This window comes from Ixodes scapularis, unplaced genomic scaffold (genome assembly GCF_016920785.2).
Source record: "Ixodes scapularis isolate PalLabHiFi unplaced genomic scaffold, ASM1692078v2 PGA_scaffold9__187_contigs__length_104089568, whole genome shotgun sequence".
NCBI lineage: Eukaryota > Metazoa > Arthropoda > Arachnida > Ixodida > Ixodidae > Ixodes > Ixodes scapularis.
The window spans coordinates 70,632,542-70,648,657 of record NW_024609884.1 but is presented as its reverse complement, the minus strand read 5'-3'; the positions used below and the strand labels follow the sequence as shown (position 1 = coordinate 70,648,657).

Genomic DNA, 16,116 nt, shown 5'->3' with positions numbered 1-16,116 from the left:
GGTTATGTCCCGCCGCATTGACCGTTGACACTTGGTAGTGCCATTTGCACGCCAGATTTTTCGAATACGCTGACCTTTGTGTTCAGAAAAGTACAACCAGAGGCACGCCTGCTTCTACGGCAAGGTAACATATGTCTAGTGAGACCCGCCCAAAGACAAAGTAACCACTTACTGCACGGCATGGAGGACGTCGTCCCAGGGTTGATACCACTGCGCCTGCATTAGAGGAGTGACATCGGCTCAGCCTTGCCGTCTATCAGCTCCCCCGAACAACCTACACGCAATGGGCTCAAAGAAAAAAAGAAAAAGAGGCAGCGTTATCTAAGGCACGGCACACGTATTAGAATGGACGCTTATCTCGACCCTTCGACATTGCCCTACAAGTAGCTCATATTCTTTCCCGGAAAAGGGGACGGAGGGGAGCTGTTGGGTCAGGGCTCTCTCGTGCCCCAGATTCCGTCACAATTACTGAATGCATCGCTCTCTCCTGTGGATCAGGTAGGTGAGCACAAACTCAAAATGACATTCCCTATTTTGAAATTCTGGAAATTAATTCAAAAATTGAAAACTTAAGGAAGAATTAAATATAGAGGGGCAGACACGGACAGCACACGTGTCCGCCCTCTATATTTATTTATATTACTTAAAGGCCGACGAGTGGCCAGGAAGGTGGAAACTCTCGCTCAATTCCTCCTGTCCAATCCAGAAAGGGGCAGATTCTCGTCTTTCCTGCGGGGAGTAGCTCAGAGACCCGCTCCTGTGGGGAGAGGAGGAGAGAAGAGCGCGAGTGGGAATGGGAGAGAACAAAACTGGGGAAAATCGAGTTATCCAACCAAGTAACTTCACACGTCTTTTTCGCGCTTTGTTCTGTTCCCTGGATTAAAACCTACCTCAAAAAAAAAATTGCTAGACGTTTATTGGCTGGCATAAGACAATTGATTCTGGCAGAATTACCATTATCGTTGAAATCTACCCGCGCCGACCATTAAGAATAGCTGTTGTCTCTTCACTCCCTGTACGAGAGATGACGCTTTGCTGTGGTCGCTGGAAAAAATTTTTTTCTGCCCTTTAAATGCAAGAAAACTTTGTATTTAAAACATTTAAACCAGCTACATCCTTGTGCCGCAATGATCACTGTCTCCTTGCTCATGATAGAGCGTAACGCTTCAGAAAACCCGCCAGGGACGGCGGTTTTCTTTTTTCTTTTTTTTTAAAGAAAAACAAAATTAGCCCCTTAGCAGCTCGCGTTGTCACCTCACATCTTTACATTTGGGGCTGCTTCATATAAACACTAGCGTGATCAGGAATGAGTTCAGATCCTGCACTCTAAACACGGTAGCGGATCTCTCCGCTACTTATCCGCGACTTTTATTGCAAACATGTGACGGCTATATTTGTGGAGAATATCTGGGTCACCTTGAATATTTTTTTAATGTGTTCGCCTAAAGATAATTTATCTGGTATCCACAGAAAACATTTTATCACGGTTAACCCGAAGATTTCTTTTTATCTGCCCAAGTAGCAAAGATAAGCGGCGCTAGAGCGGGTCGGTCTTGGGGAAGTTATCGGGTCAGCGTCGGCTGCCAGTCTCGGCCCAGTTCCGGGTTTGCTACATCGAGCAGAACCCGGTCCGACGCCGGCCTCCGATTCTGGGCCGACAGCGGCTTCTACCTCCAACCCGACAATGGTTGAATCGAATTGTTCGGCAACGGGCCGGGATCGGTAACCGATTACGGGCCGGTTCTGGGTAGGGCTTCCGGGTCGAGCGCGGCTTCCAAGGGCGTCCTGGTTATGGCCCCACCCCCGTAATATTGTAATCCGGCCGGAACCGACTATCGACTCCGGGTCGATTGTAGCTTTGAAAGGAATAAAATGTTGTATTTGCGCAAATCAATATTCATATTGAGATTTTAAAGATTATCGTATATAAAAATCAACGTCACGTTCAGTATCAAGTAAACACCCTATTTAATTTATAATTAAAAAGATCTCACACCGAGGTTTGTAGATTTAAAAGAATCTTCAGCGTGGTCTAGACTACACTGAAGATATTGCAAAACCTTGCCAATTACTGTCAAATATAAAATTTTATAAAGCACTCATTAAGCTCAAATAATTTAGCCTATTAAAACCTATTTTGAGAGATATTTTAGAAAGTTGAATGCTAAAAAATGAAAAAGAAGCCCGGGGGGGGGGGGGGAGAGGGGGGTGCGAGAGAGAGATAAGGAGACATTAAGGAATAATGAAAGGGGAAGGGAGTCAAACATGTGTCCCCCAGTTGGAGGAAAAATGACATATTACTTTGACCCAGAGAGAACACAAGCGTTCATCGAAAAAAGTTTATAAACGCAAATAAAGTATATAAGCCCTGTTTATCCTTCTAGAAAAAATGAAGACAAACCCTAAAAGAAAAAAAATGAAAGACGTTTACAACTCCCTATAATGCCGAATTAGAGCGCAGCTCTTGAGGAGGAGGAGGGGAGGGTACGAAGGGGACGGCATACCCCTCCTCCTCATCTGTACCCTCTCCTCCTCCCTCCTCATCTACTCATCCCGTGATCCTCTTCTTCTCCTCCTCCCTCTTCCTCCTCCCTCCTCCTCCATCCATCCTCCCCCTTCCCCTCCTCCCTCCCGCGCGGTGCATTATGGGACCTTTCCCATGTGGTCACGTACGCACGCACCGACCCAGCGGCTCCCGAGAGAACTTTTCTCCGCTCGATCGAGCGGCCCCGGTGAGAGTCAGATTACCTTACCCGGCTCAAGTGCTGCGTCGTCGACGGATGTTGCCGCACGCTTACATAAGTCCGCGCAACATCCATTACACCACATTAGATAACATCTTGGCAATCACACCATAGCACTGCCAATACTGCTGTCTCATCTGGCTGACGTATTGCCTCGCGATTGCACCAGTTCACGCCATCGCGAGGTGACCCTCAGCACGAGGGTTTAAAAAGGGGTCGGGACAGAGGTCTGAACGGAGATGAGACGGACCGAGACGATATTGGGCCATCCACCTGGACTGACGACGACATCGATGCTGCATCATTATTCTAAAGTTGGACAAATAATAACCAGTTAATTCAATAAAAAGTTAGCGTTCTCACCAACCGTTTTAGACCATTTTAACTTCCTAGTCAAGTCTAGAACACCGCAGACGCAACAGTGGTGACCCGGAGAGCACTGTCCTTCTCAAGGGAAGCCCTCTTCAGCAAGCAAGCACATCATCATACCGGCCCTCCCATATTCGCACCGAACGGAAACTCCCGGCCCTGCTCATTTCCCTCGTCTCCCAGAGGTTCCTTCCACTGCCTGGCCCGCCGACTCCCGGACAACGGCTCAACCGAACAGCATCACCGACACGGTTCCTGTTCCTCATAGCCCACGACATGGCAGTGGTGGTACCGCTCGACGGAAATGCGAAGCTCGGCGAGCGCTTTTGCAACGACGGTCTCTGCCACCGCCACTGTCCGCTCCACTCCAGCGACCATCTTGTCCGCGGGGCGCGTCACCCATTGTTGCCCCAACTTTCGGCGCCACGGCCCGCGACTCAAGCAAAATACCGCCTCCGCCACCATCACCGCCGGTGAGCTCCATCTCCTTTCTTTCACAACGCAAGACAAACGAAGAAAGCTACCCGCGTCCCTGCCACGCCGTCAACGCTGCACCCCTCCGCGTGCAGTTTACCGCAAGGCACCCACAGCGTCGGAACTCACAGCGTGGCACTCAATCAAGCAAATTACCGCCTGCAACCCAGCGCAACTCAATGCGTGCAACCCAACGCGGCCACACCACGCTACTCGCCGCGTGCCACTCAACCAGCAAACCACCGTGTGCAACCCAGCGCAACACAATGCGTGCAACCCAACGCGGCGATACCACGTCACTCAACGGGTGCCACTCTCTGCACTCAGCTCACTGCAGACACCCCAACACGAGTACGTCCCCGCCGCCTCCTCACCGCAAGTCCAATCACAGCAAGCGCCTCACCGCCGGCCACCCACCGCCAAGTCCCACCGCCTGCTGCTCTACGCGAGTACCACGCGGCCGACTCAATGCGGGGCCTCGGCACGGGCACACTACTGCAAGCGACTCTCTGCAGCCCTTCTGACGCTCCTGGCTCATTGGGAAAAATCACGCGCGTCCGAAGAGACTGCAACATGTGATGCACGGGCTACGCCCTCAACTTTCCACGACGGCCCACACAAGGTTCTGTAGCACCGACCGACGCCACTCACGGTCGGCGCTCACGAAAAGAGCGAAGTGATCGCCACCTATCATCGAAATCTTTATCTTTCGCATCAACTCTTCTCGTCGTCCACCCCAACCATCATCGCCCGAATGTCCAGCAACCGGAGATCCAGACACGCTCCGGCCGCCACGTGCAACAGCGTCTGGGCATCGCATCTCCTCCTTCAACAGCTGCTGCACACCTCACTCGCGCCCGCGGCGAGTCGAAAGCCTAGACTTCGGATAACGGTGGTCTCTAAACGTTCGCCTACTCTCTGGGGAGGGAGTACTGTGGTCACGTACGCACGCACCGACCCAGCGGCTCCCGAGAGAACTTTTCTCCGCTCGATCGAGCGGCCCCGGAGAGCGTCAGATTGATTACCTTATTCGGCTCAAGTGCTGCGTCGTCGACGGATGTTGCCGCACGCTTACATAAGTCCGCGCAACATCCATTAGACCACATTAGATAACATCTTGGCAGTCACACCATAGCACTACCAATACTGCTGTCTCATCTGGCTGACGTATTGCCTCGCGATTGCACCAGTTCACGCCATCGCGAGGTAACCCTCAGCACGAGGGTTTAAAAAGGAGTCGGGACAGAGGACTGAACGGAGACGAGACGGATCGAGACTATATTGGGCCATCCACCTGGACTGACGACGACATCGATGCTGCATCATTATTCTAAAGTTGGACAAATAATAACCAGTTAATTCAATAAAAAGTTAGCGTTCTCACCAACCGTTTTAGACCATTTTAACTTCGTAGTCAAGTCTAGAACACCTCAGATGCTACACCCATAATGCACCGCGCGGTTACGGCGACGGCGACGCCAACGCGTCACGCCGACGCGTTACACCGACGCCGCTCAAACCGGGAACGGGCGCCTAAGAGCTGCGCTCTAAAACTAATAAGATACATAAAAACGTGTGAAGTAAAGTTTTCATCGACTTGCTTCCTAAGCTTCCTCCTCTCCTCCCGACCCCCGCCTCTGTCACTGACTCCCGACAGGTACTTCGAGATTCTCTCTCGTGGTTACATCCCTTCAAGGGTACTGTTGCGTGGAACTCTTTTCATATCTTTAAGGGTGTGAGAAGAGTGTTCAAAAATGTGCTACAGAACACACTAAGAAACTTTACACCCTTAAGGGTGTAACATGCCTGTTAAAGAAGCTTACACCCATGACTACACCCCTTCAGCACTCCCATTTTAGTGATGCACACATTTTTATTGTAAAAGAGGGTGCTGTTGCATGAAACCAACCCAAGATTTTGGGACAAGCGAGCAGCTGCAAACTTGCGCCATCTGTCGGCAGTTGCATGAGAGCCCGAGTCCAATTGAAAGAACGAAAAGTGATAATTTTTTTGTTTAATAATAAAGCCACGGATCTTATTGCTGCGGGGACCCGGAAATTGGCGAATTGACCTACCTATTTCCAGAACTTCAAGGCATAGAACTAATATATTTACTTCTCCTGCAACAAGAATCAAGATCCCATAGACCGTACAAGATAAAAATAAGCGCAGACGTCTAGCCCCCGGGAAGAAATAACACTTTAGAAAATTAAAAACAACTGCTATTGTTTTATTTAATATATCATTAGCTTATTCCAAAAGAGCTTTCGCAAATCGTCATTTATTGTCAAGCTAGAGGCGTTTGAAGTTCCTCCTAACGGCAGTTTGCTATCGCGAACGAAAATTCATTACACAAGCAGAGATTTTGGGCTAAGACAACACCATATAGAACAATCAAAGCCCGCGAACTACAATTTTGGCGTCATCACACTGAGATCGAGCGAAGACACATGATTGAACACGGTTGCTGCGTCAGCGCTCAGCTGGGCCTCGTGTCCAATCAACGCGTCGAAGTACGCTCGGCATCGGGCTCGAATCGAATGGCTGAGTCGGCACCATCCGACTCTGATGACATTCCATGGATGAAGAAGAGGTCCTTCGCAGGCCTTGATTATTCCTAGATGGTGTTGGCTCAAAACCTTCCACAACGCTGCAAACCTTTTATGAGATGGAATTCATATATACTCCGGAGAAGCAGTGTCTTGATTTGAAAGTAATGCGCATAGAAACTGAGGAAGAGGAGGATAACGAGAGCACGCGTGGATGTCAGAACGCCGAGCTCTGATTCGAATGATTAAGGCCTGTTCACACATGTAGCGGAGCGCTACAAGGGGAGCGCTCACCTCGCGCTAAGCGCGTGCTGACGGGAGCGTTCACCAGCTTTGTATCGCACCGTCAATACTGTTGTTCATGGAAGACAATGAGTAGCGGACCACAGGTGAGAAGCGCTACATTAGCGCTTCGCTGCATGTGTGAACCGACCTTTAGTGGGTAGACCAGGGTGTAAGATAGACAGGTGGGGAAACGAGAGCCAAATGAGCGACCGCATTGTGTCCCCCTTGGTTTTCTCTTTTTCTGTGGCGCCATCTATGTGGAGCAACGCGAACTTTCACTCCGGGTGGGCGAACGGTGGCGACCGGCTAAATTGACGAAGAAGCTTTCTCGTGGATTTTCAATGGAGGACTGTCGTGCTCTCGGTTTATTTTGCGCACTCTCCCATAAAGTTCCATGCAAATTCGATTCCAATTTTTTTCTTTTCGCCGCAGCGCCATCTGTCGCAAATCGGGGGTACCCGCAAGCAGACGAGTACACAATCCGGTCACGGCGCTGCGGTAGGTTTCTATGGGCCGTTTCCCCACCTGTCTATCTTACACCCTGGGGTAGACCTAAAGCTACCTTGATCTCCAGTGCGCTCGTCGAACGCGCTCGAATGTGAGAGTCAAACGCCACTCGCCTGCTTTCCTCATCTTAAAGCGTTCGACGAGTGCAGTGGAGACAAAGGCTGCCTTTGTCTGCGCTGCACTCGTTCAGCGCGTTCGAATGAAAAAGCCAAACGCTGAACGCCGGCATTGCGCGTTTTAACGCGTTTGACGAGTGCAGTGTACACAAAGGCTGCTAGCTTTATGTCTACCGATTAATCGTTCTAACCAGACCTCGGCGTCCTGACGTCCGCGCACGCTCTGGTTCCTCCTCTCCCTCGCTTCCTCGGAGCATAATCGATCCAACCAGTTCTGAGTTCTGACGTTCCCGGACGTTCTCCTTTCCTTCTTGTAGTGGTTCTAACTCTGTTTTCTACTGGGATATACGGAAGATTGCCGGAGGTTGCATTGTGGCACTCAGCTCACGCCGCGGGAGGCCCGTCCCGGCATGCTTCTCGGTAGTCGATGATCATTCGGTTGCTGGGAGTTGCGGAGTTCACACACAAACCGAAACTAGACACTACATCTCTCCCCCATTTGGATGCTGTCTACAAGAGGGAGAAGGCTAACACTGTTCCACGAGTCTTTTCGGTTTTGCCCGCTGCCGATGTTGGCGCATCGATAGCTGCGAAGTTACCTGACTGGGCGTCATCTTGTATATAAAAGTCCAGATGATGCCACAAAGGTGGTGATCGTACGAAAGTTCTGGTCGATCGCCAGCTGGTGATATCCGTGTCGTAAGTCAATCTTTGAAAACAACCTGGAATGTGTCAGTTCAGCAGCCATATCCTCGAGGGTCGGCGTGGGATCTCGCTCCCTTTGGATGGCCACATTATAGCTTTGCGCATTTCCACACAGATGCGACCTGGATTGGATGCGATGCCTTTGGGACGATCGCTCTCGGGGAAACCGACGGGTTGGGTCCTTCCACTGGATCAATGATGCCTGCCTCGAGTAGGGCTTGAAGTTCAGCTGAAGTTCACATTGAGGTGGGAACAAAGGGGCCAAAACATTAAAATCATAAACAACGAAGCTAATTATTTCACAACTAGAAAAACCAAAATGAAAAGTGTCAACAATGTCATAGTCAACTTTCCAAGGGAGAGGGGGCCGGTCAGGATGGTGACGACCGATGATGATGTTCGCCCGATGCAAGTCCCCCGGGAAGTCGAATGAGAAAAAAAAAACTAAAAGTTGTTCGATCCCGCTGGACACATTACGACGTTGGTAGGTTTACAATGGCCAGTGTGGCCACGTTTATTTTAAAACAAAACGACAAGTCAACGGTAATATACAAAACTTTCGAAATGAAAACCCCATACTTTAGTCCCCAGTTTCAAGAGCCGAATTCTCCGAGAATCCTCCCGGCAGCCCTTTTCTAGACTCGTAGAGGCCTCCTTTCCCTCCAGAGATAGACCAATCACTTCAAATTTCACCGCTCCCACGTGGTACACTGTCGCCCAATGGTCGGCGAGCTGTCAGCCTGACGCTCCAACCGCCAAATCCAAATTCCGTGTAGAGTCGGTCTCTGCAATTTTCTCAGACTAGCTGGCGCCAACAGCTAAATTATTACAACGCGCAAAAAGCGACAATTTTGCACTAAGCGGTAAAACCCTCTATATACAGGCACACTCGGTTACAAGCCGCAAGCAGCTCCGAACACGTGTTCTCCCCGCACCGCCTCTCGAAACCCGAGACGTTTCTTAACGACCGGGGTTCGACTCTTCTCCACCGAGCACCGCGGCTGCTCGAAGCCGCCCGCGCGTGGGGGCGGAAGACGCCCAAAAATACAGACACAAACATAGGCAGATAAAAAAAACACTGCCGACGCAACTGTAGAAAGATAGACTTTTCTAAAACAAATCTTACTTATTTCTAACAAAATCCTTCGTTACTTAACACCTCCCCACCAAGAATGTTGCAAGTACACTTGCTGTTCGCGCAACACCTGTCCCCCTTTCCGAGACAGACGCGTAGCATACAAAAACAAAACAACAACAACAAAAAACAACAACAAAAAATAACCTGTTGGGCGACAGAGAAAACCAAAAACAAAAACAAAAAAAAAAAACAAGCAAACACAGTCCGGTGAGGCTCAAAGCCGCAAGTTCCAGATTCCACCATGATCAATATTTAATCAAGAAAAAAAAGGAAAAACTGTTGCCGCAGGCAACCAACTCCAAACGCGACCAGAAAAAAAAAAAAGAAAAAGGGTTTGCTATACCTAGCCTATACCCGAATCTGTTTCTCCATGCCTGCGCGTCCCCGTCGTTTCAAGTGTCTCACGTGACCGAGGCAAAGGTGTTGCCCCCGCACCCAGACACGCGAAGGCCGCGGTTTGTTCCCGGAGTCCACGGCTCTATGCACTAATCCAGGGCAGTTCTGCTTAAGGTGCCCCAGCCTCCCACACGAAAAGCACCCTTGCGGTCGAGTTTTCTCAACCCTTCGCTGGTCGCCCCCAACTTCAGCAGGCCCACCCCGCATGTTCACCTATGGCCCCTCGGCCGCCCTCTGGGGCTCCCAGTTTCGATCGTGCTGACTCTCTTCGAATTTCTCAGCAAGTTCCACTACTTCCTTTGGCCTTAGCCATTCTTTGGTTTCATTTTGAAGTACGCAGGCCCGGACATCATCCGGCATGACATGTTTTAGCCGATCTGAAATGATCAGCTGCCTTAGATTATCTAGTGTCTCTACTTCGCGGCCCTCCATGTAGTAGCCGAACATGGTATTCAGATCGGTAGAGAACTGTGCCCACGACTCCTCCTCTTGTTTGCGTGCGACATGAAACCTCCGCTTATACTCATCCGGAGTCATCCTGAGCTCGTCGAGGATAATGTCTCGTAGCTCCTTGTACTGCAATACCCGTCCCTCTGCTCTGTTTGCCACAACGGCGCTCGCTTTCTCGTTTAGAAAAGGCAGGATGATTGCCCCGTGTAGGTCCTGTGGAACCTCACAACTCGCCAACATTGTTTCAGCGCCTTTAAACCACGCAGGCACCAATGTGTCCGTCTCGGGCATTGGCGCCAGCACCGCACGCAGCTCCTTTGCATACCGTCCGACTCCCCCCGTACCACGAGTGCTCTCTTCATGAGGCTGCTACGTTATTCTGAGCTGCTCTAGTTTTATTTTCTCGAGTTCTATCTTTAGTCTCATGAGTGTTATCTCAGCACTAAGGTCATTCGAAGCTGTTGGCTGCCCTCCCTCACTGGTGCCAGCGTCTGGTTCCGAGTTGGCGCCACTGAGGGAACACCCTGGGGTCTTCGATCTAGTCTCTCTGGTCATGGTGAGCCTCGGAGAAAACGGGAATGGGACTCACCCACTGTTGTTTGGCAAAATCCAATTCTGCTCCTCCAGTCGCCGCCACCCACTTGCCGCAGTGTCCCCACTCGGCCTGGCGATCGTGCCCGTCGTCTGGAAGTCTCAGCTTTTCCTCTTGACGTTCGCCGAGAGAGAGAGAGAGAGAGAGAAAAAAAACGCACAATATTCCGGCACCACAACAAAGGTCAGCACTGCAGCGACGATCTCGTCTCTCCTCTTGAGGCTTGCCCCGATATTCTGTCGCCGCTCGTTGAAGATGCTTCGCCGGTCCGCAGGTGAAGCCACAGGCCGTCCTGTTCTTCGACGTAGATGACGCCCAGGACCGCCCGTCAGCTGCCACCACTCCTTTTGGGTAACTGTACCCCCCGGACTTCTCACGTAGATATTGCCACGGTCCTCACTCCGGCAGGAGCGAGCCTTGTCCGCAGTCCAGCAGACGCCATGACTCTGTTGGGTAACTGTACCCCCCGGGCTTCTCAAGTAGATATTGCAACGGGCCTCACTCCGGCAGGAGCGAGCCTTGTCCGCAGTCCAGCAGACGCCACGGCTTCTTTGGGTAACTGTACCCCCCGGGCTTCTCACGTAGATATTGCCACTGTCCTCACTCTGCCAGGAGCGAGCCTTGTCCGCAGTCCAGCAGACGCCACGGCTTCTTTGGGTAACTGTACCCCCCGGGCTTCTCACGTAGATATTGCCACTGTCCTCACTCTGCCAGGAGTGAGCCTTGTCCGCAGTCCAGCAGACGCCACGGCTTCTTTGGGTAACTGTACCCCCCGGGCTTCTCACGTAGATATTGCCACTGTCCTCACTCTGCCAGGAGCGAGCCTTGTCCGCAGTCCAGCAGACGCCACGGCTTCTTTGGGTAACTGTACCCCCCGGGCTTCTCACGTAGATATTGCCACGGTCCTCACTCCGGCAGGAGCGAGCCTTGTCCGCAGTCCAGCAGACGCCACGGCTTCTTTGGGTAACTGTACCCCCCGGGCTTCTCACGTAGATATTGCCACTGTCCTCACTCTGCCAGGAGCGAGCCTTGTCCGCAGTCCAGCAGACGCCACGGCTTCTTTGGGTAACTGTACCCCACGGGCTTCTCACGTAGATATTGCCACGGTCCTCACTCCGACAGGAGCGAGCCTTGTCCGCAGTCCAGCAGACGCCACGGCTTCTTTGGGTAACTGTACCCCCCGGGCTTCTCACGTAGATATTGCCACTGTCCTCACTCTGCCAGGAGCGAGCCTTGTCCGCAGTCCAGCAGACGCCACGGCTTCTTTGGGTAACTGTACCCCCCGGGCTTCTCACGTAGATATTGCCACTGTCCTCACTCTGCCAGGAGCGAGCCTTGTCCGCAGTCCAGCAGACGCCACGGCTTCTTTGGGTAACTGTACCCCCCGGGCTTCTCACGTAGATATTGCCACGGTCCTCACTCCGGCAGGAGCGAGCCTTGTCCGCAGTCCAGCAGACGCCACGGCTTCTTTGGGTAACTGTACCCCCCGGGCTTCTCACGTAGATATTGCCACTGTCCTCACTCTGCCAGGAGCGAGCCTTGTCCGCAGTCCAGCAGACGCCACGGCTTCTTTGGGTAACTGTACCCCCCGGGCTTCTCACGTAGATATTGCCACTGTCCTTACTCTGCCAGGAGCGAGCCTTGTCCGCAGTCCAGCAGACGCCACGGCTTCTTTGGGTAACTGTACCCCCCGGGCTTCTCACGTAGATATTGCCACTGTCCTCACTCTGCCAGGAGCGAGCCTTGTCCGCAGTCCAGCAGACGCCACGGCTTCTTTGGGTAACTGTACCCCCCGGGCTTCTCACGTAGATATTGCCACTGTCCTCACTCTGCCAGGAGCGAGCCTTGTCCGCAGTCCAGCAGACGCCACGGCTTCTTTGGGTAACTGTACCCCCCGGGCTTCTCACGTAGATATTGCCACTGTCCTCACTCTGCCAGGAGCGAGCCTTGTCCGCAGTCCAGCAGACGCCACGGCTTCTTTAGTTAACTGTACCCCCCGGGCTTCTCACGTAGATATTGCCACTGTCCTCACTCTGCCAGGAGCGAGCCTTGTCCGCAGTCCAGCAGACGCCACGGCTTCTTTGGGTAACTGTACCCCCCGGGGCTTCTCACGTAGATATTGCCACTGTTCTCACTCTGCCAGGAGCGAGCCTTGTCCGCAGTCCAGCAGACGCCACGGCTTCTTTGGGTAACTGTACCCCCCGGGCTTCTCAGGTAGATATTGCCACTGTCCTCACTCTGCCAGGAGCGAGCCTTGTCCGCAGTCCAGCAGACGCCATGACTCTGTTGGGTAACTGTACCCCCCGGGCTTCTCAAGTAGATATTGCCACGGGCCTCACTCCGGCAGGAGCGAGCCTTGTCCGCGGTCCAGCAGACGCCACGGCTTCTTTGGGTAACTGTACCCCCCGGGCTTCTCACGTAGATATTGCCACTGTCCTCACTCTGCCAGGAGCGAGCCTTGTCCGCAGTCCAGCAGACGCCACGGCTTCTTTGGGTAACTGTACCCCCCGGGCTTCTCACGTAGATATTGCCACGGTCCTCACTCCGGCAGGAGCGAGCCTTGTCCGCAGTCCAGCAGACGCCACGGCTTCTTTGGGTAACTGTACCCCCCGGGCTTCTCACGTAGATATTGCCACTGTCCTCACTCTGCCAGGAGCGAGCCTTGTCCGCAGTCCAGCAGACGCCACGGCTTCTTTGGGTAACTGTACCCCCCGGGCTTCTCACGTAGATATTGCCACTGTCCTCACTCTGCCAGGAGCGAGCCTTGTCCGCAGTCCAGCAGACGCCACGGCTTCTTTGGGTAACTGTACCCCCCGGGCTTCTCACGTAGATATTGCCACTGTCCTCACTCTGCCAGGAGCGAGCCTTGTCCGCAGTCCAGCAGACGCCACGGCTTCTTTGGGTAACTGTACCCCCCGGGCTTCTCACGTAGATATTGCCACTGTCCTCACTCTGCCAGGAGCGAGCCTTGTCCGCAGTCCAGCAGACGCCACGGCTTCTTTGGGTAACTGTACCCCCCGGGCTTCTCACGTAGATATTGCCACTGTCCTCACTCTGCCAGGAGCGAGCCTTGTCCGCAGTCCAGCAGACGCCACGGCTTCTTTGGGTAACTGTACCCCCCGGGCTTCTCACGTAGATATTGCCACTGTCCTCACTCTGCCAGGAGCGAGCCTTGTCCGCAGTCCAGCAGACGCCACGGCTTCTTTGGGTAACTGTACCCCCCGGGCTTCTCACGTAGATATTGCCACTGTCCTCACTCTGCCAGGAGCGAGCCTTGTCCGCAGTCCAGCAGACGCCACGGCTTCTTTGGGTAACTGTACCCCCCGGGCTTCCCACGTAGATATTGCCACTGTCCTCACTCTGCCAGGAGCGAGCCTTGTCCGCAGTCCAGCAGACGCCATGACTCTGTTGGGTAACTGTACCCCCCGGGCTCTCAAGTAGATATTGCCACGGGCCTCACTCCGGCAGGAGCGAGCCTTGTCCGCAGTCCAGCAGACGCCACGACTTCTCTGGGTAACTGTACCCCCCCCCCAGGCTTCTTACGTAGATATTGCCACGGTCCGCGCTCCGGCAGGAGCGACCCTTGTCCGCAGTCCAGCAGACGGGACCCTTGTCCGCAGTTCAGCAGACGCGACCCTTGTCCGCAATCCAGCAGACGAAACACTTGTCGCATAGAGCCCAGGTACGCTCCGCCTACCTCCGTTGATGCCGTCGTTTTCGATCACCGCCCGTCGCAGGAAGTCAGCAGGATCCTGTCGACTGCGCCAGTCAACTTTCCAAGGGAGAGGGGCCGGTCAGGATGGTGACGACCGATGATGATGTTCGCCCGATGCAAGTCCTCCGGGAAGTCGAATAAGAAAAAAAGACTAAAAGTTGTTCGATCCCGCTGGACACATTACGACGTTGGTAGGTTTACAATGGCCAGTGTGGCCACGTTTATTTTAAAACAAAACGACAAGTCAACGGTAATATACAAAACTTCCAAAATTAAAACCCCATTTTTTGTCCCCAGTTTCAAGAGCCGTATTCTCCGAGAATCCTCCCGGCAGCCCTTTTCTAGAGTCGTAGAGGCCTCCCTTCCCTCTAGACAGGTACTTAGCCAGGGGGGAGGCCCATGGGGCCCGGGCCTCCCCCGAGATCTTCCATTTTGCTGGGACCTCCTTTCCCCCCTCCCCCTCATACAGCATTTTGTTATGGGCGGTCCCCCCCCCCCCCCCCGAAACAAAATCCTGGCTACGTGCCTGCCTCCAGAGATGGACCAATCACTTCAAATTTCACCACTCCCACGTGGTACACTGTCGCCCAATGGTCGGCGAGCTGTCAGCCTGACGCTCCAACCGCCAAATCTAAATTTCGTGTAGAGTCGGTCTCTGCAATTTTCTCAGACTAGCTGGCGCCAACAGCTAAATTATTACATCGCGCAAAAAGCGACAATTTTACACTGAGCGGTAAAACCCTCTATATACAGGCACACTCGGTTACAAGCCGCAAGCAGCTCCGAACACGTGTTCTCCCCGCACCGCCTCTCGAAACCCGAGACGTTTCTTAACGACCGGGGTCCGACTCTTCTCCACCGAGCCCCGCGGCTGCTCGAAGCAGCCCACGCGTGGGGGCGGAAGACGCCCAAAAATGCAGACACAAACATAGGCAGATAGAAAAAAAAAACACTGCCGACGCAACTGTATAGATAAACTTTTCTAAAACAAATCTTACTTATTTCTAACAAAATCTTTCGTTACTTAACAGTCATCAAAAGTGAAAGTCAAATTTGGGGGTTTCACGTGCCAAACCAACGACGGGCATCTGGCACGCCTCAGCGGAGGACTGAGGATTAATTTCGACCACCTAAGGATCTTTTGACGTGCAATCAAAAGCTCGGTTACACGGCGCCTTCTCCGCAATAAGCCTCCGTCAGATTGCGGGCACCTCGGCCGGGTTTCGAACCCGTTACATGGGGACCCGTAGGCCAGCGCTCTCGCCTCGGAGCCACCGAGGCGGCTAACAATGTCATAATATATAATACTTAAACGCCTAAAATAGATACGTCAACAACAAACACTCATTCAGCGACACTGACGTTATATGTTGACGTTATCCGATGCTGCATTATCTTTTGTGTGATGTACGCACTTCGGCATGAAGCGCGCATAAACATGGAAGAGTTTATCAGCTCGTAAAGTTTGCCTTTTTCGCGTTTATTGCTTACTTCCTCTTAAGAATGGCTGACCTTCCAGCCAGAGGGTTGATGTCCGTTGGGAGTTCCTTCCACTGCTATAAAAATCAGACTGATTACGTACGTATGTCTGATGTAATTCGCACGTTGCGTTTTTTGTTTTTTGTTTTTTTTTCTTCTGTACTCAACACGGTGGTGAGGGCATATAAAAAAACGTTTTCTATTTTATTCTGACCAATACATTCGAAACAATAAACTTTTCCCTTTTAAAAATTTTGGTTATTTATTATGAAATATTGCTTTAAAATAAAAATGGATAATTATAATGGGGGGTAGACTAACCGCCGAATTCAGAAACCTCACTCAAACTACGCTCAAACTGAAGGGTCCCTCCGCTTCCTCGAGGAAGGCGCGAGGGCCGGCGCTGGCCAATCGCGAGGACGGATCCGCCGTCGCGATTGGCCAGCGCCGGCCCTCGCGCCTTCCTCGAGGAAGTGGAGGGGCCCTTCAGTTTGAGCGTAGTTTGAGTGAGGTTTCTGGATTCGGCGGTGAGCCTCCACGCCAAGTGGGGTATATGAGAAAACGCTGGAAAAGCACCTGTTAATTACCGAAGAATAA

The 16,116-nt window shown here is 52.4% G+C and overlaps 1 protein-coding gene and 3 pseudogenes across 1 annotated transcript in view; 2 read left to right on the top strand and 2 right to left on the bottom strand.

Annotated features, from left to right (window-relative positions):
• The window catches only part of LOC115311378, a 28,824-nt gene extending 28,542 nt beyond the window's left edge, over positions 1-282 (bottom strand). The window contains exon 1 of the mRNA XM_029969995.4: positions 173-282. Within this exon, the coding sequence (XP_029825855.2) occupies positions 173-182 (10 nt within the window). The 5' untranslated portion in view covers positions 183-282. The remainder of the gene's footprint in view (positions 1-172) is intronic.
• Positions 283-793: 511 nt separating this feature from the next.
• On the top strand, positions 794-4,111 carry LOC115311381 (annotated as a pseudogene).
• A 5,124-nt stretch (positions 4,112-9,235) lies between these two features.
• LOC120839119 lies at positions 9,236-10,288 on the bottom strand (annotated as a pseudogene).
• A 477-nt stretch (positions 10,289-10,765) lies between these two features.
• Positions 10,766-16,116, top strand: part of LOC8043587 — a 28,912-nt pseudogene continuing 23,561 nt past the window's right edge.